This window comes from Manis pentadactyla, chromosome 18 (assembly GCF_030020395.1).
Source record: "Manis pentadactyla isolate mManPen7 chromosome 18, mManPen7.hap1, whole genome shotgun sequence".
NCBI lineage: Eukaryota > Metazoa > Chordata > Mammalia > Pholidota > Manidae > Manis > Manis pentadactyla.
Window position 1 is genome coordinate 9,042,034 of NC_080036.1, and position 25,474 is coordinate 9,067,507.

The 25,474-nt window shown below is 43.9% G+C and overlaps 1 protein-coding gene across 3 annotated transcripts in view; it reads left to right on the forward strand.

Moving 5' to 3' along the window:
• Positions 1–25,474, forward strand: part of OCA2 (OCA2 melanosomal transmembrane protein) — a 423,655-nt gene that overhangs the window by 182,495 nt on the left and 215,686 nt on the right. For all 3 annotated transcript variants that reach the window (XM_057494743.1, XM_057494742.1, XM_057494744.1), the window contains 4 exons: positions 5,236–5,368; positions 7,483–7,630; positions 9,726–9,783; positions 10,533–10,641. In XM_057494743.1, the coding sequence (XP_057350726.1) occupies positions 5,236–5,368; positions 7,483–7,630; positions 9,726–9,783; positions 10,533–10,641 (448 nt within the window). The remainder of the gene's footprint in view (positions 1–5,235; positions 5,369–7,482; positions 7,631–9,725; positions 9,784–10,532; positions 10,642–25,474) is intronic.

Genomic DNA, 25,474 nt, shown 5'->3' on the forward strand with positions numbered 1-25,474 from the left:
GGAATCTCCAGCTGCTCCAATAAGGCAGAAGAAGAAATACTGGAAAGAAAGAATTTAAAGTCATTAATTGCAGATGATAGAAAATCTGAAGGAATGTACAAAAAAACTCCTACAAATAATAAAAAAATTTGACATATGCATTATAAGATCAAAATACAGGAACAATTGGAAGCTGAAGCAAAAATTTCATTTACAATAGCATCAATACATAAAATACTTTAGGGTAAATCTGACCAAACATGTGCAAGAACTGTATACTGAAAACTACAAAATGCTGTAGAGAGTGAATAAAGAACTTCTAAATAAATGAGGATGTACTTTGTTCATGGATCAGAATATTTTCAAGATGTCAGTTCTCCCCAGACTGATCTATAGGTTCATGCAATCCCTATCAGAACCACACAAACGGCAGGATTTTTTTTGGTAGTAAAAATTGATTATCTGATTCTAAAATTTATATGGAAAGTATCCAGAATGGCCCAAAACAGCCAGGAGCGCAGAACAAATCGGTCAAGCCTACTGCTACCTAAGTTCAAGATATTAAAAAGCCACAATGACCAAGATAGGTAAATAAATAAATAGAACAAAGTAGGGAGTCTGGATATGTCACATACTTGAATAAATGATTTTTGACCAAGATGTGAAGCCAGTTTGGTGAAGAAACAATAGTTCTTCTCACAGATGGCCCTGCAGCAAATGGATATTCATATGCAGGAAAAATGAACATCAATCCACGCTTCCCACTTTATCAAAATAGGAATCAAACATGGATCATAGACATAATGTAAAACCTAAAATTTTAAATTTTTAAATAGAAAACATAAGATGCAGTAGAATAGGTATAGAAGTAGTTCAAGTGGAAGTGTGGATAGTTGCCCCAGCTGGCACTGTATTAGTTTTAATGTGAAATTCCAGGCATAATGTCTTTCTTGGACACAAACTGGGCAACTCTGAATCGTTTTAAGCTTGCCCTTAGAATCCTGGGTCTGAATGCTCTGAAATAAACAATGGGATGTGAACCAAGAAAAGTCCTGGGCTCTACCAAGTCCCATACAAAGCTGAAGGGAAAGAGCAGTCTGTCTGATCATTCCCACATTCCTCCACGGCATGCTGACATACTGCTGGAAATATTGAGTTTAAATCTGACAGTAAAGCAGAATATGAGGTTTTTGCAAAAATACACAGAGAGCCCTAGAGGTGATGCCCTCCCTGGGTGCACTGAGGCCCAGCCTGTGCGCCTCACACAGCTTTGTGCCAAAGCGACATCATCTGGGGACATAGCCTTAGGGCTGCCGTTGTTTTACTGATGATGATTTTCCTTGTCTTCCACTTACACACTCTTCCTGAATTTTTGGGTCAAGCTGTATCACACAGAAAAAGTATCTAGTAAATGTCCTTCTGTGGATAATCAAGAGTGTTTTTCATGCATTTTATAGTAATTCAGAAATAAGGGAATACTTATTTGTATGGAGACACAAATGAACTGAGAGTTCCAGGGATAGTGTCTTTAGCAGAGATTAAAGTATAAAGCCTCATTATCAGTAATGACAGCACAGCCATTCATTTGCTTCACATGATGGGCACATTTATTTTGTATTATTTGGTTCATCAAATTGAAATAGGAAGAAAACAGATTATCAAATGAAAATTAACTTTGAAATTAATTTCAAAAATTCATGAAGAAAATTAATACTTAACATATAATTCAGAGGAGTAACAAAAACCAGTACTAGGCTTTGGAACAGTAAAGAAGTCACAGCTGAAAAATCCTCCATGTTTTCTGAGGATTGGGCAGAAGTTGCGGGAAGCTGTGAGGGAAGTTCTTCCATGCTCCTGTTCCCACGTGCTGCTCGCTCCTCCAGTTCTCTCGGGATGGCTCTCTTGCGGAATTTCTAGTGTCTAACGGGTAGGTGGGGAAGACCGCCAGCGTCCGCCGCGAAGGCAATCACTTCCCCAGCAGCAGCCCTCACCGGGGTGAGCACCAGTCTGCAGCGCTGTAGGGTCCCACGTGCGACAACACGGTGTCCCTAACCTCCTAAAAGCCTGACGGGGATACAGCCCTTCTTTGCTGGTTACATCTGCTCCTTCATACCTGTTATATGGAACACAAATACACAATGAACAAAAATCTTCAACTATCTTTTAAACAACCCTTGAGTCTCTTTAGGGGAGCTGTGTCTCCTGTGCTTCTGAATGGCATCTTGCAGGTCAGATGAAGCTTTCTCACAGTGCCCCAGAGATGTGTAAACTGGGACATTCTTCAGGCCCTTTCTGCCATGCCCCATGTGCTGGGCATGTGGGACCTTCTTCCTTTGCTCCTCCATTCCATCAGCTGGCAGCTTGGACCATGACACTCTGCTGGTTCGCACTCTGCCTCTCTGGCTGCTTCCTCCTGGGCTTCTTTGTGGGTTTTCTGCTTCCATGTCTCTTCAATAACTGTGGGCCTCAGGATCTGTCTTTTTGACTGTTTGACCTTTTGGGTCAGAATCCTGTAGTGGAGCTCATGCCCTCCATGGCCTGCTCTGTTTCCTTCATGCTGGGGTCACCCACCTCCATGTCTGCCAGAGGCTTTTACCTCCCTCAGATTCACGTATGCCGTGACCTCTTCTCCATGTGCTGGGTGGATCCGTCACACGAATGGTGTCCCGCACCATATCACCTCCTGTCATCGTAACCACTCCTGCGGCACTGGAGTCTCCTCCTTGCTAGGTCTCCAGACATGATTCTGTCTTCAATTTATACCATGATATTTACTAAAAAATTCAGTAGATTCAGCTAAGCACCTACTAAGAATTTCTTTGAGTTTCTTACTCAGAAGATTTCAAGAAATCATTTTGGCTTGAACCACCTTGCTGTAATCCAGTCAACTGTTGTGACTTACTACAGAGCTAGCCTGAAAGCCTTCTCCTGAGAAAATATTGGCAGCCCTGGAGTTCCTCAGCCAGATCCCCCTTAAATATGTAATTTGTGAGGCTGTGGGTGTTCTAATCTGAGGCTGTGGGATCCTTTTTTGGTTGTTTTAAATGCTGAACATTTGGCAACTAATATTATCAAATGAAAATATTGTGGAAAATTAGGAAATGGCTGAGTGGAGCCCAAACCAAAACAATACAAAACAAGCCAAAAAGAGGCAAAATCGAGCCAGCACCTTGCAAGAAAGGGCTGCATCTCAGCATTGTACTGAATTAAGTGTAATGGTTTTGTTGCTGAGCATGTTAAAGATAAGGGTCTAGGAAATCATGGAGGCATGTCAAAGCAGCAGGGAGGCCCAGAAACATGCACCTAATAAGCTCAGTGAAAACATGTGCGTCTCACTGTACATTGCATATACCTGTATTGTTCCATAAAATGTTCTGTTGGAGTTTTCCATTCTGCATCATTCTTACTTGACAAATCCATCCACACCAGCTCTAGTGGCAAGCAAACGCTTCCCATCATGGCTGTTATTTTACTGTGGAGGCACTCCCACCATCCCTTAATACTTTTCCTCACTTTTTTCTTCATTTGCCCCATCACTTCTAATGGGACAAAAATTTATACTTATGTCCCAGGGACCCAGAATTACTCAGCCTATAAACACCTCCGCTTTGTGGACTCCTTTCTCCAAAAAGTTTTAGTTACATTTCATGACTGAGTTGGTAAAAAGTCAATTTTCTTTGAATCAAAAGTTCTTTTTTTATCTCTGATTTAGAAGAAATTAAAAGATATTTCAGGGGCCCCTGAAAGTATCACAGACCTTTTTAAAACCAGATATTTGGAGCATGAGTTCTATAGCTAACTAAACACAAAGTCCAAAGTATTATCTTCATTGAAGAACTATCAGAAAAGTGACGAATTCTTATGTGGCCATTAAAAACTTTCCTTAAGTCCCACCTCTGTGTAGGTTCCCCTGCTGTCTATACATGAATGAGCTCATATGGCTCCACCTGTCACCTTTAGGGCTATTTTCAAGGGCAACCACTAGCTGTGCAGATAACTGCAAGAGATGAAGAATTACAGATTATTGTACCCTGACAAGTCTAAACTTTGACACACCTTTATTGGTAATGGCTTCAAGTTATATTGCATCTTTGGCAAAGTTATAAGTGACTTTTGATCTTTTTGGCAGAGAGAGGGACAAATTATTTATTAAGTAAATTTGTTTACTAAATACATTTATTTAATTTTAATAAGTAACAATTAATAGAGTTGAAATCGCTTCTTCCAACTCAGGCCTTTGTAAGGTGGTTTTGATTCCAGCCTTGGACACTGTCCCTTGAGGTCCTCACTGGTGTCTCCTGGGACCTGTCCCCCAACCCCATGCGAGTGCCTCACATCCCCAGTGCAGAGCCAGACTGCCCCCAGTCTGTGTGACGCCTGCCTCACCCCCGTGGTGCCTCCTGTCCTGGGAGCCCTCCTGTGCCTGGACTTTGTCCTTGGGCCCCTGACCCCTTCTTGTGGCACTGGGGGTCCATGGACAGTGCAGAAAAGACCTGGACCTCCCACCAATGAGCAGCTGTTTCTCTCGACTCACTTCATGGGCAGCAGCCTCCTCTGTCCTGCTGGGGTCCCAGGACCACTGCACCCGCTGCGGGGGCAGAGGCGCAGTCAGTGCGAGAGCAAAACCAGCCAGGCTGCCGTGGGCTCCGGGCCGCAGTGACCGGTGGGGGCTGCGCCTTGGACACACACGCCCTCAGCAGCCGCCGTGGCAAACAGCCCCGCAGCCGGACCACGGACGCGGGAGGCGAAGGGGGGCCCCCACCTGGCTCCCTTGAATCCAGCGGGGACATGCTGGGCTGCCTCCAGCCTGACAGGAGAGGGCTGTGCTTTCCAAATCGATGGCAGGGACGTAAATGAAGTATTTAAAACCCCAATTGCCTTGGACTGGGTGAATATTGCCACACGGTTCCTGTTTTGCCCCCTCAGCCTCTTTTCCCCTGGGGAAGTGCCCGTCCAGCGAGGGGCAGACCCGGCCAACTCGGGGTCAGCGGCGACGGCCTGTGCTTGTTTCCTCCCGAGGCTGCTTGTCATTCGAATGAGGGTTGGTTTTTTTGACCCGGAAGAAACAGACCTCCAGCGTTTTCAGCATTGTGGAGCAGAGCTCCCGTTCTTCCGTGCGCTTTGTGGGGGGCTCCCGGCCCCCGAGCTCCGCCTGCGCCCTCGGCCTCCCCGTCCGTGGCGTGGGGTCCCCGGTACGGAGGCTGTGCTGCACGGGGGGTCCTGTCAGGCGCGTCACCTCCCCTTTCCTGTCCCCAGGGCCTGGACTTCGCCGGCTTCACGGCACACATGTTCGTGGGGATTTGCTTCGTTCTCCTGTTCTCCTTTCCGCTCCTTAGGCTCCTTTACTGGAACAAGAAGCTTCATAACAAGGAGCCCAGTGAGATCGTTGGTGAGTACAAGCACCTCTGCAGACAGCCTCAGAGTTTGCTGCCATAACAGTACACTTCTCCGGGGGAAATTGCCAGAAAAGGCGGGAGGTGTAGCACATGCAGAATATCAGGGAGTGTCAGCCGCTGGGATGCTGCGTGCGCGGGATGCCCCTGTCTGCCTCCTGGGGCTCTGTGTGCTCCCAGGGGCTTTGGCCCCACGAACTGTGCCTCATTAGTTGTTTACAGAGGGCAGTGTGATGATACGTGGGAAGCAATGGCCACTGTGTACAGTTTGAATGTCATGACATCATGAAATTATGCGTATACACTAAAAACAGTGCGGCATAGAGACTGACCGTGGTGTTCTAATATGTTGTCGTTTGAGATTAAATGTTATTACAAAAATAGCAACATAATCCAGCACAGGGTTAACATGCCATGTCAATCAAGAGCATATCCATGAGGCATCAGCCCGCAGGAAGAGGGCTTGTGGCCCTCATGGCTTTGTATTTTCCTCACTCAAAAATTTTGGTAGATATTTTAGTGAGCACATTACTGATCAGGGAACATTAGAAGCAGCAGATTATCTGAGAACCAAGCAGCCTCCTGGTCAGCCCCTGTGCAGGTCGCCCTAGTGACGGGGCACATCTGGACGACAGGAACAGGCGCTGAGGGTGCGTTTCTCCCTCAGGTGCCAGAGCACGTGCTTTGTGATGTGCTCGCAGAGCTCACAGATTGTGTGTGTATTTACCTCTCTCATCCTGTGTTATTCCTCCATCCTGTGTTGTATAGGACTTTGAGTTTTCTTTATCTTTAGTAAGATAACCAAATCCCATTTCTGTGCCGGGATCAAGCAAGCCCTTGCCAGCCCTCCTGCCCCTTGCTGTACAGTGTATACTCTGTACTGCACAGTGACTGCACAAGGCGGGCCTGCCCTTCTCTCATGCCTTTTTTATCAGATTTTTACTATTTTTGTTCTAATTAGGCTAGTATTGTCTTAAATACCTTTTCAAGAGTTATCTATATAAAGCAAACTTGTTCTTAGTAAAATTTAGTCACTCATCTCTACCAGAGAAATGGGATGATGAGAAGAAATTTCTATTTTGGGCCTATTTTTGACTGCAGAAAAAATCAGAGTTCCCATGTGGATATAAAAATAGTACTTTAAATGAGATCAGGCAACTGGAAATTCCTGATGCCCCTTGGCAAAGCCCTGAGTGCAGGCTGCCAGATGAGTGGGTGCACTTGCTCTGTTCCAGTTTATGGGGAGTGGGCACTGGCACGGTCCACACTGTTATGCCCCAAGCTGTGGGGATCTTCTAATTTCATCTCGACTTCTTGTGATATGTGGTGTAGTGTGTTGCACATGAGTGATTCACGACAGTACTGCGCTTCCTTATATTCTTTCAGTGGCTATTTTGAGAAATCTATGTGCTTTCTTTAACAGTGAGGTTAACTGTACATTTTTATAAAGTATTTTAATATTTTAGGAGCTGATGAACTGACCATCTATTTCTCTCTACTCTTTTATCAGAAGATGTCTGAACTCATTGGTGACAATTCACCTCATTCTATTAATTTTAGCATTTCAAAAGGTTGCCGATGTCTCTCATCTCTTCCCTGTCAGAGGACAGCTCAGCCTGGGGACCTGGGTGGGAAGGAGGGTGGGCAGCCCCACCTGCTGCTCTTACCAAATGCCCTGTTAAGGGAGCCCCAGGCACCACCACTGAGAACCGCACTTGTATTTCCAATAGTCACTAGATCTGTTTCAAAGATTGGGCAATGTTTGGATTTTGGCAGAAAGCAAGACCTGAACTGCTTAGCTGTAAGAAGTAATTTCCTGGAGGGGAAAAGGTTGTTGGGTGCTAGCTTTGATGCTTATTGAATAACTTTTTCTTCACCCAAAGAGTTGAAAACACATTACTTTGCATCCACGGTAATTTTTTAAAGTCAGCTTTGTCTCCTGGTTCCATTGCAATAACGTAAATGCCAACAAGCCACTGCTTTCGTTTGACCCGTGGCTACCCGTGTTTCAGCAGGTGTGTTTCCTGTTCTTGCAAGATGGTGAGGGAGTCAGGCCTCTGCTGACAGCTGAGGTTGTAGGGGACTCAGCCTTTGCTTTCCCCCCCTGCAGAGCTGAAGCACGAGATCCACGTGTGGCGCCTGACTGCGCAGCGCATCAGCCCAGCCAGCAGAGAGGAGACGGCAGTTCGCAGCCTGCTCCTGGGGAAGGTGCTGGCCCTGGAGCGCCTGCTGGCCCGCAGGCTACACACCTTCCACAGGTAGGGAGCTGGGGCCCTGTGTGGGCCACTCTGTTCACAGCAGTGATTCCAGTCTTTACTGGCTGTGCTCAATGGTTGGATTCTATCAACAACCTATTTACTACCATTCCAATAGGGTCCAAACGTCATGCATGGACAAATGAGTGAGTTGAAATGATTGTTAATCAGAGAACTCCATGGTTCTACAAAACAGTAATACTAGCTGCATTCTACTGAGTATGTTTTGAACCCATACGCTGTTCTAAGCCTCTTGCAGTGCATAATTTGATCTACCCCTCATTTAGCTCTCTGGAATGTGTGCTGGTATTAGCCCCAACTGACAGATGAGAAAACAAGTTCAGAGAAGTTAAGCAACTTGCCCAAGTTATACAGCTCGGAAAGAGGGCACTGGGGACTGACTTCCCACTCAACTGCTGCCTGTCACCGCTCCACACATACCTATAGCTTGCTGTATAACAAGCATCAAAAACAAATACAAATTAATCTAACAAAATATTCTCTCAGGGAGCAAAAAAAACACCTAAGTACTCATTTCCTGGCATTTGTTTTAATCAAAGCTGAGATGTAAAGGGTAACAATGTGGTGGTGAGTTTTTCCTCCCCACTTGGACGAGGTGCTGAGTTCCAACCTGTCTTGGCTCTGGAGGTGCTGACAGGACAAACGGGAGCCTGTCCACCTCTCCTGGGTGCTGAGGCACTCCTGCGACAGAGCTGTGATCTGGTGGAGAGGGGACTCCAGGAAGGCACAGGACATGAGCCCTTGTGAGCACGTGGGGTGGTCTCCTGTGCTGCGGTCTGCTGGAGGGGTGCGGGCAGGCAGGCTGAGGACAGGATCTGGTGCGCTGCCGGCTCCCTCCTCTCAGGGTCGCCCCGTGTGGCCTGGCTGAGCTCTGCTCAGAGCCGTCTGCTCCACCCCACCTGGGATCCCCCCACTCTGAGAGGCTGAAGATGCAGGACCTGGTGTCCCGAGAGGCAGCTGGGGACAGGGTGGGCAACTTCAACAATAGGCGTAGATCTTAAGAGAAGAAACCTTGTAAATAAAGATGTAGGAGTAAATGTCCTGGCTCTTAATCTGCTGAACATCGGGTTTCAGTGTACTTCATCTGGTGTGGGCTGTTGCAGAGAGATTCAGTGACTGTCTGGATTACAGCTGTGAAGAAATGGGCTCGGGGGCTCCCCGAGTTTCCATCAGCTCCTCCTGCGCCGACCGTAGGTTGGTGCGAGAGGGCAGTGGCCTCCCAAGGTCAAACAGGCACCGAGGAGCAGAGTAGGGAGAGGGTGATTGAAGGCAAGGGCTAGTTCTGCAGGTCTTGTTTCTACATTTTGTTTTAGGAAATGGTCCTCCGAACCGTCGGCTGGGTCTGCTCTGACTTCCCTTAGGATCTGTGCTGGCTGCGAGGTCAGCCTCCTTATGGCACATGGGTGCCCGTTAGGACTCAGTTCTCTACTGCCCAGCTTTTCTCACTGGGTGAGGGAGAAAACAACACAGGCAAGGTGGGCTGGTAGGAAAGGTTGAAAAGGACAGTCAGGGCGGCACAGGAAAGGGCAACTGAACAACAGTGAGAGGGGCCCTGCCAGAGTGGGGGGCGCGGGGGGAGGGACGGCACATGCCCTCTGCTGGGGTGAGGCACCGCGGAAGCAAGTGGCATTCCTTCCACTTTTCCTTCCTTCAGTTAATTTAGTTGCAGAAACAACATATCCTCATTTTGGAAAAAATTCAGAGAAGTAGAAAGTAAGAACAGCAAAGGTGGCTGCTGGGACTCACCTTGTGCACATTCTGGCTGACATTCCCCTGGCCCTTCCCTGCCTGTGCTCGCCCATGCATGTGCTTGACACACTTCCTGAAATATTCCAATCGTTTTGTGTATCATTCCAATCGTTTCATAATCTTTTCTTCGGAAAGACAGAGTGAGCGTCTTTCCCAATTAAAACCCCAGCTTGCTGGCCACCTCCCACGAGGAGGTGCTGCCCCTTGTGCAGCTGCCCTGGGTGCCACAGAGTGGGCGGCGTCCATGCTGAGGGTGGCGCTGATGCCACTCTGCTGATCTTACCGCTTCATGACACCAGGGAAATAAGCCTGCCCTTTCCTCTTTTAGACAAATCTCACAGGAAGATAAGAATTGGGAGACCAACATCCAGGAGCTACAAAAAAAGGTATTGTGGTTTCTTTCCTCAGGGGTTTCTGACTCACGTCTTGAAGAAGAGAGGGATTCCTTTTCTTTGCTTCACATGAACTTCTCTCCTGAAGGTGCTGCTGAGCATGGCATGCCTCTGGCACCCCTGCCCTGGTGACTGGGGCAGGCTCCCGTGCTGTCATCTTGGTGATCACGGGCCTGCTAAGTGTGTTCCAGAGTCCCAGTGAATGTCACATGAAAGGTAGAGAAAGAGCCTTCAGTAGGAGTCACATCATTGTAAGAACATGTTAATCTCGGTGCTATGGGGAGCAAGGATTTGCTTAATAGGAGAGAAAGTGGAACTAGGAGGCTGTGAGCACATAGTACCTGTGCGAATGCATGTGTCGTGAGAGGCCAGGTCCCTGGAGGTTATGTGTTGTCTCCCCCGTGGCTTTGCCAGCATCTTAGCTGACGCTGGCAGTGGGGCTGGCAGCAGCCAACACTTTCTGTGTCATATTGTGAAGTTATCTAGTCAGGTGTTTTATAAAAGGATTGTACCATATTTTAAATTTACTGTGTTTAACTTTCATAAAGATTTTGAATGCTGTAATCCTGAATCTGCACAGTTTTCCTTATAACACATTTCCTTACCTTCTTTCAAGTTAAAGATGTTGTATTTTTCATCATAGGGAGAAATTTGTAGTGATTCAAGTCACGTAGGATGGTGGACACACTGCGTGAATCAGAGGACTGTCCTGAGTAAATGAACTCTGTTCTCCTCCCCTACAGCACAGGATATCAGACAGGACCCTGCTCGCCAAGTGCCTGATGGTGTTGGCATTTGTTATCTTCATGTTCTTTCTCAACTCATTTGTCCCTGGTGTTCATCTGGATCTTGGTGAGTGTAATTTTTTGTTATCTTTTGTTGGTAGGCTTTGCAGTTGATACCACTGTCTGGAAGGGAAGGTTTCAAAGCTTGTTCCCAGACGCTGGCGAGGACAGCTGAGGTGGAGGTGACCAGCCTTCAGTGGAGAGAAGGGAACAGTTCTCCCCGGTCTCTCTCTGTTCTGGAGATGAGGGGTCAGGGGTGAAGGGATGGGAAAGAAGGAACCGGGGAGAGATGCATCTCTAGCCCCTGCTGGCTCAGTGCCATGGTCCTCAGCCCCTCCAGGTTTACCGTTAGCAGGGATATAGAATAGAGTAGATATTATCATCTCTATCATACTTGATAAGCAGGTCTTTAAACTGTCCCCTGAGAAGCAGCCCCAGAAGAAACAGGAGGTCACGTTAGCAACCACAGTCCTGCAGCGTGTGAAAATCCACATGACGATTAAGAGAGGCTGTGAATGGCCAGACAACTACACAGCCCCGTGCAGCGGAGCCGAGTCCCCTCCCTGCTCCCGCAGGCTGCTCCGGGCTTGCGCCAAACTGCGGCTCTCCCTGTCTGCTTGGCCACGTGTGCGTCAAGGTCGCAGAGCCCGCCCCCACCTGGGACAGCTGGTGGGGCTCCTCAGATGTTCTGTTAACCAGCATCCTTCCACTTCTCCATCACACTTTCCACATTCGTTAGGTTGTTCTCAGTATCTTTATTTTGGTTATGGTTTATATGGCATATCTTTTTATTCTTAAAAGGAAAAGAATTTGTGTTTTAGACTCTAAATCTTTATAGGCAACATATATTTGGATCATATTTTCAAAAATGTATTCTGCCACTCTATGCCTTTTGATTGGAATGTTTGATCCTTTTTAATTTAAGATTTAGTAAATGTAGTGAATTTAAAAATTTCAGTTTTTGTGCTTTTTAACTCCAGAATTTCTATTATTTCTTTTTTTATGATGTCTCTTTTTAAAAATTCTCTATTTGGTGAGACATAGTTCTCATAATTTCCTTTTGTTCATTGAACATATTTAAAATAGCTGATTTAAAGTCTTTGTCTGGTACATCCGGTGTCTGGGCTTCCTCAGGGAGAGTCTCTATGGGCTGTTTTTTCACCTCCTGTGTTTCTTTGTAGTAAATGTTTGTTGGTTTTCTCTTTTGCTTTTTCTTTGTAGCTGTTTTGAAAACTAGGCATTTAAAATAACATAATATGGCAGCTCTGTTGATCAGGTTTCCCCTTCCCAGCATTTTTGTTGTTGCTATTTGTTGTGTCTGTTTATTTAGTGGTTTTCCTGAACTGACTGTAAAGTCCACATTCTTTGTCACATGTGTGACCACTGAAGTCTGTGCTTCACTAGCTCAGTGGACAGCGGATGATTGGATAGACACTTCCTTAATGTCATAAACCAATGTTCCCCTGCCTTTGCCAGGAGACTGTGTGTGTTTGCAAGCATGCTTTCAATGCTCCAGCAATGAGTTCATGACTTTTACAATGTCTTCACTTCCTGCTTGTGTAGAGCCTTAAGGTGAGCTGGAGATGAGAGCTTAGGTCCTTCTCATGTCTTTCTTGGGTGTGTGCATGATCCTACAAGTGCATGTGGTGTCTAGATACCCAGGAATATATTAGAGCTTTCTAAAATCCCTATGGGCATCTCATTCCCAGCTTTCTTTTAAAGTTTTTTTGGTCAGTTTCTGCATAGCCCCAACTGTATTGCTGCCACAGACAACTGAGATGTGAAGCAATTGCCACTGATTGTTTTCAACATATGTCCTGGGGAAAAAAGGTGTTCTCAGTGAGTGAGCTCTCAGGTCAGATAAAGTCCTATTAGTAAGCGCTTATGCTCTACCCGGGGAGTGGGAGTTTCCAGGGAAGTCCCAGACAGGCCGAGGAGTGACAGTTCTGTGGGGATGGGAGCTTTTGGAAAGTTCTATCCCTCATTCAATGACTGTGAGGATGCTGTTGTCATTGTGAGTGTGGGGCATTTGGTTTTTAAGGCTACCACAGACCCAGGGAGAGAGGGACAAGGGTGAGACAAGTTAAAATGCCATAAAGCTCACTGTTATATCAGAATTCAGCTGTAATATCAAAGTTCAGCTGTATTTCTTGAATAAACATGTCTCATGTTGTTGCAAGTCTTTGGTTCATTCACAGGGGCCCAAAATGGTTGATTGTGACAACCTTTACCAGTATTCTTGTTGCCTTTTTTGGGGAACAGATTTTTGGAGGTCCTTTACTTTGCAATTTCCACTGATTGAGTTCTTCCTGGTTGAGTTTTAAGTGGTTGTGATTGTAGATATTTATTGTTACATTATCAACAAATACTGCTTCCTTTCCTGAGAGCTGTGATTTTTTTTGTCTATTTATTATTGGTGTCCAGCAGCGTCTCCCTCTGGATGCTGAGAACCTCGATGGCTTGGTGAAGACTCGGCTTGCAGGTGTCTGGGCAAGAAAGAAGCCAAGTGGGGGCAAGAACTTTAAAAGTATAATTCCTGGGTTCACGGCCCAATTCCGCCTTGCAGGGGAGATGTGAGGCTAGCCTGGGTGGGGATGGGGTGGGTCTGGAGAGACAAGAGCCCTTGCTGAGGCTGAGTGTCTGATACTTGCCAGTCATTCACTTCCCAGGGAGTGCAGGGTACACTCCTAACCCCTCTGACTTCTTCTAATCACTCCAGGCCCACTTTTTATTTTATTTTATTTTATTTTCTAGAATATTCCTTGCCCTTTTTTTTTTTTTTTTTGAGAGGGCATCTCTCATATTTATTGATCAAATGGTTGTTAACAGTTAACAACAATAAAATTCTGTACAGGGGACTCAATGCACAATCATTAATCCACCCCAAGCCTAATTCTCATCAGTCTCCGATCTTCTGAAGCACAACGAACAAGTTCTTACATAGTGAATAAGTTCTTACATTGTGAACAGTACAAGGGCAGTCATCACAGAAACTTTCAGTTTTGATCACGCATTATGAACTACGAACAATCAGGTCAGATATGAATATTCGTTTGATTTTTATACTTGATTTATATGTGAATCCCACATTTCTCCCTTATTATTATTATTATTATTATTATTATTTTTAAATAAAATGCTGAAGTGGTAGGTAGATGCAAGATAAAGGTAGAAAACATAGTTTAATGCTGTAAGAAAGCAAATGTAGATGATCAGGTCTGTGCCTATAGGCTAAGTATTAATCCAAGCTAGACAAGGGCAACAAAACATCCACGGATGCAGAAGATTTCTCTCAAAACAGGGGGGTGAGGTTCTAAGCCTCACCTCTGTTGATCCCCAATTTCTCACCTGATGGCCCCCCTGCGACTGTGCCTGTCTTAGGTTGTTCCTCCCTTGAGGAGTATTACCCGTCTCTGGCTAACCAGTCATCCTCCGGGGCCATACAGGGAAATGTAAAGTTGGTAAGTGAGAGAGAAGCCTTATTGTTTGAAGAGGTTAGCTTTTTACTTCTTTGCAGATTTATGCCCTGTGGGTTTTATGCCCAGCTTTTGTCTTGAGGTATCTTTACCACTTGGAAGAATTATGATACTCTGTAAATTCGATATGAGGCATGAATTCTATTTAAGGGTTGTAATTAGGAAGGAAGAAGAAAAGCTATAGAAGTAGCAGGCGGAAGAAAACATGGGAAGATTGGTTATTTCTTTGACATATCTTCTTGTAGAGTAACTTAAGCATGTATAGGTTTTAAACTACTAATTAAATTGTGCACACACATTAACATAATAGGAATATAGTTACATAACCAAAGCTGACCTACAATTACCAGCCATCTCCAGTGAAATCCAGGCCCACTTTTGACAGATCCCCAAACATCTGCCATATTGAAATGCTCTTCTCACTAAATCACATGTGAAGCTGTTTTCCCATTTATTTAGCAATTCTGTGATTTACAACTTCAACCTTCTTATTTTATTACAAAAATAATGTGCAACTGGCTCTGAAACATCTTTACCAATTTGCTTGAGCCACATTTCTTGAGCACCATGTAAACACTAGGAGATATAAAGATGAGGAATGCTGGTTCCTCCCTATTTGCCTAACAGCAACTGGGATAGTACATAGTGGAGCATTTCACAAGGTTGGTTCGTGTTTTGGGTGGTTCTCCAAACATGATATTCCTTATTGTTTGTGGCCTTTCCCTTTTTAGCTCTGGTATGTTTTGAGTAATGTAGCCAATGTCCTCCATTGAGTGCAAACAGGTCAATGAATTTGCGGTAGAACAATTTAATGACTGTTCTCCTCTTCATTTTTTCATTCCAAATGGGTTGTGTTACATAGATCTGTGCCTTGCATTATGGCCACTGAGGGTTTTAAAGGCTGGGAAATTTTGATAGAGAACCACAGCAGCTTTTCAACTATGGATCTTTCAGGAATATTATTGGTCTATTAAAAAAAATTAACTGTAAACTATTGTTGGGAGAATTAGAGGTTAGACTTACATTCCAACATGAGAATTCTTAGAGTTCTCAGACCTGCTTAAATTGCTATTACTTACAGTTTTCTCATACAGTCTCATACAGTCACCTTGACATCCTAAACTGTCTCAATATATATTAGCATTGTTTTCTATGTAAAATTATATTCCTTCCTTAGCCTTAAAAAAATGACAATCCTCAAATGTACTATAGAAAATGAATCCCGGAAAACTCTGATACCTTTAGGGTTTCAGAAATATTGGGACAAGGAGATGTCTCTTTCTGGGGTCTCGGATAGCTGTTACTTTGGAGTCACAGTACTAGGAAGAGTAAATCGTGACAAAATTTTGATTTGCTTTTCTGAAACAATTTCTCAATATCAATAACTTGAGCAAGAGTTTAAATAAATCTTGTGGCATTAGTTCTGTGGTCATTCATTTCTGGGGTTTGTAATCATAAGAGAACCAGTTTTCTAAATGCTCATTTGTGGAAATTAGGTGTTCCATTGTTAGTGAATGACACAGTTAACTGGAAAAAAATTCAACAACTGGAAACATGAATGACCTAGTTTTTCTATGGCCTGTGCATTGATGTTTTCTCAGGCCCGCTGATAGGCTATGCTGGGTATGCTGGGTAAAGCACTGGTTGTGGCATCTCAGAAACCACAAGAAAGGGTTTTTCTTGCTGACACTGCATGTTCAGTGCTGGTCAGTGGGGGTTCCTGGTGGACAAAGGCACACACAGTTTCCAGGCCCCCCACCTTGGCAGGGAAGAGAGAGTGGGTAGAACTAACAGCTGGCCTTAAATGCCAGTCTGAGAACATGTGTCTCTTGTGCTCTCATAGGGAGAAGAGGGCTGGATGTGTAAAGCTCTGGCAGTCTTGTGAACCACCCCATAAAACTCTTCCTAAAAGATTTTTTAGGGTTTCCATGACATGATACTTGTACATTAAAACAGTGACCAGGAGCAGGATTGGCTACAATCTGCTGACATTAGATGTCAGGGGGCATTGAAGGAATCAGTGAAAAAAACACACCCTTGAACTTCAAGGCACTTGAGGAGTTGGGTGGGGGAAGTCTCAGTGGTCCCTTTGGATGGTCTCCAAGGGCAGCTGGTGTATTTTCTCGGGGCCAGGCTGTTGTGCTGCCCGACTCCAGGGGCTCCAGGCACATGGAAGGTAGCTCACTGCAGCTGCACGGTGTGTGGCTCGGGTGGCCAGGCAGCGGCCCTGAACCAGTGGATCAGAGGAAGGCTGCCCCCTTAGGACTAAAAGTACCTTCCCCAGGGGTGGCCTAGAAAGTTTATCAAGTTATACAGCTTTCTGAGAATTTGCATCCCTGTTTAATGCAGACATTTAAGTGCTAATTCATTCACTTCATACTACAATATTTTTTATTCCTCTTATTGCTGTGAGAGGCATTGTTTCTGACAAGGTTAATGCCCTGCCATCACCAGCCCACATTTCTGTTAATGAACAGAATTTAACAAAGCTGAAATGCAATAATGTAAAGTGAGTACTCTCCAGCTTCATTCAGCAGTCTTTCCTTATGTTTAATTATTTTTGAGTAATAATTTACTCATTTTAATCATTCACAAGTTCAATTGTACTCTATAATAACTTGGGGGTATAATATTCATATTTTTAATATCTGTATTTATAGGTCTTAAAGATATTATAAATTCAATACAAAATCTTAGCAGGATCTTGTTTTGAATAGTGAATAATGCTTATCATAAATAATGCCACAATTTCAATAAATTTTTAAAAAGTAGATGTTAGAAAATCATTCGACTTGATACCTAATAAATAAATAAGTACAAGAAAATGAAAAAGCTGTTAGTGTTGGCTCTTGATTTTTTTGCTGGCATTCTTATGGATTTGTCTTGAAGTCCTGGTTCATGTCTGCTTTGGCAGTTGTGAGTTTTCAAGGCCTGTTTGATTTTCAGCATCCTTCAAAGATGCAGAGAACCCCAGAGCAGCTCCCACGCTGAGCTAAGCTCTGCTGGCTCCCCCGTGTCTTCAGAGACCCTTAGGCGCCCTTGTACCCTGCCCAGTGTAGCTGTCACAGCTGTCCTCAATGACACGGTGTCATCACGGCAGTTGTATGTGGGCCGTCTTCTCCACGAGACCGTGCAGTCCTCAGGACAGAGCTCTCGCCCATGCCGCCATCGCCAAGTCCCTGAGGCTATCACAGGGGCCACATCTGAGTGTACTCGGGGCACGTGCGTTGGCACAGCTGTCTCGTGGTCCAGTCCAGGTGTTTATCCTGCCACTGTCTTTGTCTGACAGTGTGAGTGAGCTTGTGTTCGGGGCATAACCTGGACACTGTACTTGGTACTTACATATACAAAGGACAGGGATCCCACCTCTTTGCATTTTCATTGGAAGTCCTAGTATTCGGAGAAGCTTGCCACTCTCCAAGCAGAGTGAACCCCCCTAGAGTGACTTGATGGTTTTGGCTGCCACCGTCTAATGGCATATTTGGAGGGCTGTACCATCCCCTCTCCCTTGGCCCCACCTCCTCCCTTGATTTTCTCTTTTTGGATGAGGGATGGGACGAATACAGAAGAGAATGACAGCTTTTCCACTTTTACTGAAGGGAAGTTAGGTGCCACCCACCTGGTCTGGTAAGCAGTGGGCCTGGATGCTTGTGCCCAGGCTGGAGTCCTGGCTCTGCCACCACTGTGCAGAGAGGTAGGGGTGCTGCCTTCTGAGGTGGGACGGCTCTTTGGATCTCTCCTCCAAACTTCATCAGATCTCAGGCGCATTTCTGTCTGGGCAGGTGTGTGCCCCCTCGCCCTGCATTACTGTCCCATATGCTTCTAAAGCTGCATGCTTTGTTCAAGAGGACCCAGTCTCTCCGAGGTTCAGGGGCCTCTTCTGTAAACTAGGATTGTTTTTAAGTATCTTCATTAGAGCATATTATATCATCAAAGACATCGCCATGCCAAATTCAGCTTCCTAAAGAGGGTGTAAAAAGTGCTAATCATAAAGGATTAGGCTGATAATTTTGATTACCTTAAAAGTAGGGACCCTCTGTTTCTCAAAAAACTATTAAATGAGTGAGAAAGAACCCATGGAGTGAAAAAAAGATATGCACAAAATGTATTTTTTTGTTACATTTGGAAATTATATCTAAAATATAAAAACACCTATAAATTAATAAGAGAAATATGGAACACCCAGTGGAAAAATGGTCAGGAATCCTGAATAGACACTTCACAAAAGAGGATATTCTAATGACTGAAATCAACAATATCATATGTAAAGTGCTTAATCTCATTAAGTCACCAGTAAAATGCAAATTTAAACCACAGCAAGATACCACTACATCTACACCTAAATGGCTAAAATTAAAGACTGACAACACCAATTGTTGAGAATGTAGAACAGGAGGTGTTATATGTTGCTGATAAGATTGTAAAATTGTGCAAAAACTTTTGAAAATGATTTGTCAAACTCTACTAAAGTTTAGGACAATGCATATATTGCCCAGAAGGTTTATTCTTAGTTATATGCTCAACAGAAATGCACGCATATGCACTACAGAAGACATATCTGTAAATGCTCATAGCAGCACCATTTGTAATAGCCCCAAGCTGAAAGTGATTCATATATCTATCAATTCCTAGAATGGATAAATAAACTGTGGGATAATCATTACAGTGGAATAATATTCAGAAATAAAAATGTATGTAATACTGAAACTGTAACAACATGACTGAATCTCACATGTTGTGCAAACATGTTGAGCAAAAGAAAAGTCTTATTGAGAAGTGTACGTATGATATGATTCCACGTATAAAGAACTCAGAAACAGGCAAATATACTCTGATGCTTGGAGTCAGGGACTGGAAGGGAAAGCGTAGGAATCAAAGGAGATCTAATCGGGCTTCTGGAATGTTGATAATGTTCTTTCTTGGCTGGGGAGGAAGTTGCATGAATGTGTTTCCTTTGTAATTGAGCTATATGGTTTAATTAACATCAATGCACTTTTTTTTGTATATATGTTATTGTTTAATTAAAGTGCTTATAAAAGATTTGCAGATGATTTATACATTCACTGTATCGATTAGGGTCCAGGCAGAGAACAGATGGCATACTCCAACTTGGTAATTCGAATATAATTTATTAACAGGGCTGTTGCTAAGGTGTGGGCAAGTTGGAGGAATCAATGAAGGGTAGGATGGTGTTCCAGAGTCAGGGTGCATGTGTGTGTGTGTGTGAGAGAGAGAGAGAGAGAGAGAGAGAGAGAGGATGGAGGGGAAACAGAAGGATGTGTTGACAAGAACACCTTGACAAGACCTTTGGTGGCAGGACCCTGTAGGGAGGGATCCAAAGTAGTGGCTGCCCCTTGAACCCTCTCTCACCCTGATTCCACTTCCTGCCGGGGCTTCCTGTTGGCAGAGCCCAAGAGGAATCCTGGGCGGGAGAACCTTTTTGATGTGGTCCACACAAGGTAACATGCAGGGTGTGGAGCATGGACAGGAAGGACCACTCAGCAGGCCCTGTGCACCTCCATTCGCCTGCCAGTATTGGTGGAAGACTTTATTTGAGCAAAATGCTTAGAATTAGAATCACTTATGCTCCAATCACTTTTATTCTTCCCAATCGTAATGCTTTTAAATTACTGGCTTGATGTAATCATGGTGTTTCTAAGTCCCGCTGGAAGCCACACAGAAGCTTCCAGGGATTGAAAGGAAGCCTTTAGCTTCACTCTGAGTTTGCTGTCACAGCCATAGCTGGCACCATGGGTGGTTTGCAGCCACCTCCCTGGATCAGGTAGGGAGAGAGAAGACCTGGAGCCAGATCTCCTGGCTCTGAGGGCAGCTCCAATATGCAGGAGCTTGGTGCCCACGGGTACCCGCTCTGTGCCTCAGTACCCCTATAAGGTTGCTGTGAGGACGGAATCACTTCATACAGACAGAGGCCTTAGAAACAGGGCCTGGCACAACTGAATACAGTGTGAATAGACAGTTTAGGCTGATTGCTAAACAGCTCAGGAAAATACAGGATGATGAAAAATGGTCTCACTTTTGTTGGATTTTAAAGGGAAACTAGAAAGAATAAGGGCTTTTCTCATGAGAGAAACCTGTGCTGTCTTTATAGTAATTGCACAGGTAGTGAGATGCTCGCTCAACTTGGTCCCAGGCCCTGGACATGGTTAATACAGTAACCCCTTGGGGACTGGGGCATTGCAGCCTTCCAATCCAACGAATCCCACACCGCCTGTCCGACTTGCTCACCCTGGTGTGGACGGGGAGTGCCCAGCATGGGGCACTGGGCTTGTACCCTGGACACACAATGCTTGGGTAAATGACAGGTCCAGTGACAGGTCTAAAACTATCTTATGGACAACCACAGTGTTTCTGTGCCACTGAGAGTTCTGTTATTTGTGATAAATCTTAGGTGGCCTATTTTAGGCAGTCAATGGCTAATACACATGAGACACTTCACCCGAGGGAGGCAGGTGGTGTGGGAGCTTGTACTTTGTCTGATGTTCATAGCCTGTTTGTGAATTTTCCTGATTTGAAGGATGATATGAGGTTTATAAGTCTTGAGATATTCTCTGGAGATGCATCCCGTATGGCTTAAGACATACAGATTAGTTCATCTTAACTGTAGGTAAATGGATTCATCTAGATAGTACTGCTCTTGATCATAGGCACCTGAAAAATGTCCAGAGCAAGGAACATACACAATATTTTCTTTATGAAATATTGCAAGTTGTCAGAAAGAACAAAATAAAGTGATATTTCTGAGTATATGAAACAAACCACCTTTTGGGGACAGGTTTCATAAGTGTAATTTCCAGATTTATTCTTAAGCTAGTGAAAGCATTCTCTCTAAAGACTGAGCACATGAGAGGAATCCAGTTCAGTGGAATGGAGAGAAATTCTCACAGACTGAGGACTGAATCCTGGTTTTGCCCCCAGCAAGCCATGCAGCCTCAAGAAACCAGTTGATCTTTGGGAGCCTCAGCTTCCCCGTGGGCTGGGTTGCTGCGAGGTGGCCAGTGAATGCCAGAGTCAGGAGGCTGCTCAGGGGGTGACAGAAGCCCTTGCTGTACTTGCCTTAGAATCATATTGCCCAGGACTTCGGGAACAGAAAAGAGGCCCATTTAGCACTTTGTTCCTTGTTGAAACTTTGCTCTCTTGGAGATTTGAATGAAAAGTGAGAGACTGATGCCCAATTCAAGGAGGGGGTTGATAGAAGCTGCACAGGATAAAGACAGCTCAGGTGAATGTTGGTTTTTATCCTTATCCGTCTCCACTTCACCGGACTTTTGATTTTCAGTAGAAGAGTCTCAATAGCATATTGTTAGAATTTGTAATGGAGTGTGAAGCTGGAAGTTGTGATGTTTCCATTCAGCTGGCTTTTCTTCAAGCACACTGTGAAAGAACCTGCCCCTTCATCCTTTGTCCCTGGCTGTCATTGAGGAGCCGGCTGCCGAGTGAGAAAGAGTGGAGTACAACCGTTCTGGTAGCTCCCTGGTCAGGGGACACCGCGGCACTGCGACTCCTCCGCAGAGGCACCGGGCACTACCAGGCAGATACGCTTGGGTGCAGGCAGTGTGGTTAAAATTAAGTGAGAAATTGAGGTTTTACAGGGACAAGGTGAGACTCATTTAGTTATAGGTTATTGCAGGGCCTTTTCTGCTGTGACAAAGCTCTGTGAATATGAGCCTCTTCTGAGGTTGGATTGATGAACCCTATGACAGGAGTTTTGGCCGAAAGAGAATTTGGGCCTCCACAAATGATAAGGATAAATAAAACTATAAAGAGCCCTTCAGGAGCTTCCATCTTCCTGTCCTGACAGAAATTTCTCTGAGGCTCATGAACAATAACTTGTGTTTCTACTGTCTTAGATATTCTTACTGCCATATAGCAGAGCCAAATGGGAAGCCGTTTCTGGTTGTAGAAAAGCATTGCTCAGAGACAATGTAATTGGTGCAGTTTTCTTCTTACTGAGAATTTAAAGAAAAGATATCTCCTATCTTTAGGAGAACAGTCAAGGAATCCATCCTCATATGTGATGGGTCAGGTAAGCAGGTGTCTGTTTTCAGTACTGTGGTAGGTGCTGTGGAGAATCAGAGAAAAGTAACCAAGTCTAGTCTGGCAGACAGAGCCACACACTGGGAAGCCCAGGCCACTCCAGCAGCCTGGCTCAGCGGCTCCTCTTTAGGAACGAGGTCCCAGCACCTCCGCATGTGGCGCAGGCCTTCTGATCCGCCTCACACATGCTGAAGGACAGTGCACTTCCCAACTAGGACATCTTTTCTTTTCTTTTTTGTAAATTATGGTAAAAATATGTATCACAAAAATTTGCCATTTTATCCACTTTAAATGTGGACAATTCAGTGATATTAATTATATTCACAATGTTGTGTAAGTCACCGTTACCCAATTTATATTCAAAACTTTTCATCACCCCAAACAGAAACTCTGTCACCATTAAGCAGTAATTCTTCATTTTCTCTCCCCCTTCCCCCAAATCTATCCTCCAATCTGTCCATCTCTATGAACTTACCTAGTCTAGATATTGCATATAAGGGCAAAAGTACAATGTTTGCTGTTGAACTCTAGTGAATTTTTATTTTAGTTATTGTACTTTTTCAGATTCAGAATTTCAGTTTAATTTTGTCTTCCTCTTCCCATATTATCCATTTTTAAGTGTACAGTTCTGTAGTTTTAAATATATCAACATTGCTGTGAAATAGAGCTCCAGAATTTTTTATCTTGTCATTCTGAAGCCCTTACTCATTTGGCAACAACCTTCTTTTTCCTCCTTCACCCCAGAGCTTTCTGTTTTTGTGACGTTGACTATTTTGGCTACTGCATGTAAGTGGAATCATACAGTATTTATTTTTGTGGTAGGCTTTCACTTAACATTATGTTAATGTCCTCTAGATTCATTCATGCTGCAGAATGGGATAGAATTTCTTCCCTTTTTAAATCTGGATAATATTCCGTTGTTGGATATGCCAGTTTGTGTGTCCATTCACCTGTCAGTGGACACTCGGGTCGTCTCGTCCTAATGACTGCTGTGAAGGGTGCTGCGATGGGCCTGCTGTCAGCTGCCTCTCTGAGGTTCTGCTCCGGTTCTCTCGGATACATACTCAGAAGAGGGACTGTTGGATCTTGTGGTAGTTCCAGTTTAAACTTTTTGAGGAACCACCATCCTGTTTTCCATAGCAGTTGAGCCATATTACAATCTCACTAATATTGCATAAGGGTTCTGATTTCTCCACATCCTCACCAACATTTTTTTCTGCTTTTTTTGCTAGTAGCCATTCTGTCGGGCGAAAGGTGATATCTCATTGTTACTTTGAATGCATTTCTCTGATGATTAGTGATGTTGAGAATCTTTTCATGTGCTTGTTGTCCATTTGCATATCATCTTTGAAGAAATGTATATTCAGGTCCTATGCCCATTTTTAAATTGGGTTGTTTGAATTTTTTGTTGCTGATTTGTAGTTTTTAAAAATATTTTGGATATTAACCCCTTATCAAATTGTGATTTATAGATATTTTCTCCCATTCCATAGGTTTGTAAAATATTTCTACTCTGTTGATTGTGTCCTTTGATTCAGAAAAGTTTAAAAGTTTGATATTACTCTCATTTGTCTAATTTTGCTTTTGTTGCCTGTACTTTTGGTGACATATCCAAGAATACACTGCCAAGTTCAATGTCAAATATCCCCCTATGTTTTCTTTCAGGGGTTTTATAGTTTTAGGTCTTTAATCCATTTTGAGTTAATATTTGCATATGGTATAAGATAAAGGTCCAAAAAAATTCGTTCTTTTGCATTGTGAATACTTAGTTTTCCCACCATTATTTGTTGAAGAAACTATCCTTTCCCCATTGAGTGGTCTTAGCATCTTTGTCAAAGAGTATTTGACCATATACGCAAGAGTTTATTTCTGGAATCAGTATTTTATTCTATGGGTCTGTTTCTTTGTATGTTTTGTGTTTTTTTTATTGTTGAAAACTGGGCATTTGAATATTATGATGTGGCAACTCTGGAAATTAGGTTCTCTCCTGTCCCTAGGGCTTGCTGTTTTTTGTTTTTGATCTTTGGGGCTGTAGCAGTCTATTTGTTTTGTGATTTTTCCAAACTATTTTTGCATAGGCTATGTTCCTTGTCATGTATGGTCATTGAAATCTCTGTTCTTTAGTGTGTTCAGCTACTGTTTTGACAGAATTTTCCATGAAAATCAGGAGGTAAAAAGCAAAAAGAAATAACAGAAAAACACAGCAAAAAACACAGCAAAAGTAACTTCAGGTGAAAGCTTAGGGAGTTCTCTCACCTCTTCTGAGCACAGACATTCCCCTGGACATGCATGTGGCTTTTGTATTCCCCTGAGTACATGGCTGCTTTTGAATGTCTTAATTTCTGAAAGAAATCTGCCCAGCTTCTGCTCCTGTGCCTCAGGAGACATGTGGTTGTATGTCTCAACCACAGTATTTCCCCCAGGCATCTGTGGCTCATTAATTTGGCTTGCAGTGTTTTCTGGCCTGAGTTCTGAGTTGGGCGAAACAGAGATGAGTGCCTTGCATAGATCCCTCAGGTATCCTCCAGTCAAGTTAGAAGACACATACCTAACCACTTATGAATAATATCTGCTCTGCTCCCTCTGTGCGGGAGACCAAGATCTTACACTGGGCGTGCAGGGCTGCCACTCCTCAAGGCCACTCCATTGCGGGGAGGCGGGGAGCAAGGACAAGTGAAAATGTCACTGAGCTTTCCTATCATTTTTAAATTGCCCTTTTCTTGATTCAGTATTTGGTTGCTATAAGCCTTTGATTGTTTTCCAGAGTTCTGACAAAGTTAGTTTTAATAGTTTCTGCTTGTTTCTTGATGTTTTTGTACAGGTAAGAGCTTGGAACTGCTTACCCACCATTACAGTGATGCCACTCTGATGTCCTCCTTCTTGATGCTCTGTCTTTGGATGTGCTTTACCTTTGTCTTCAATGTCTTTTCCCTTTTTACCTGGAAAATTATATTTATCTTCTAAGATGTTGCTTGAATATCACCTTCTTTATGAAACCTCTCAGTAATAGGAGACAAGGCATAGTTTAGATATGTCTTCAAATTGTATAGGTTACATGCAATAAATGTTGTTTTCCAGAAAATAATCTCTATTTAAGCCCTCAAAGGTAGAGTAAGTGTAATAGAAAGAATTGGAAACAATCAGTTCATATAAACTTTTAATGTATTTTAAAATGCAAAGTAGAGTAGTGTCAGGAATTGATGGTTGACAAGAAACTTCTTTTACCCAGACAATTCTTATTCAAGACGTTTCCCCCTCAAATTGTAACAGTTGAGGTCCCAGGTCTTTCCTTTCTTTAATGAATGGTTTTCTGCTTCTTTCACTTGCGAACTGGCCCACTCCACTTTGGTCTTAGAGAATTCTTCTCTT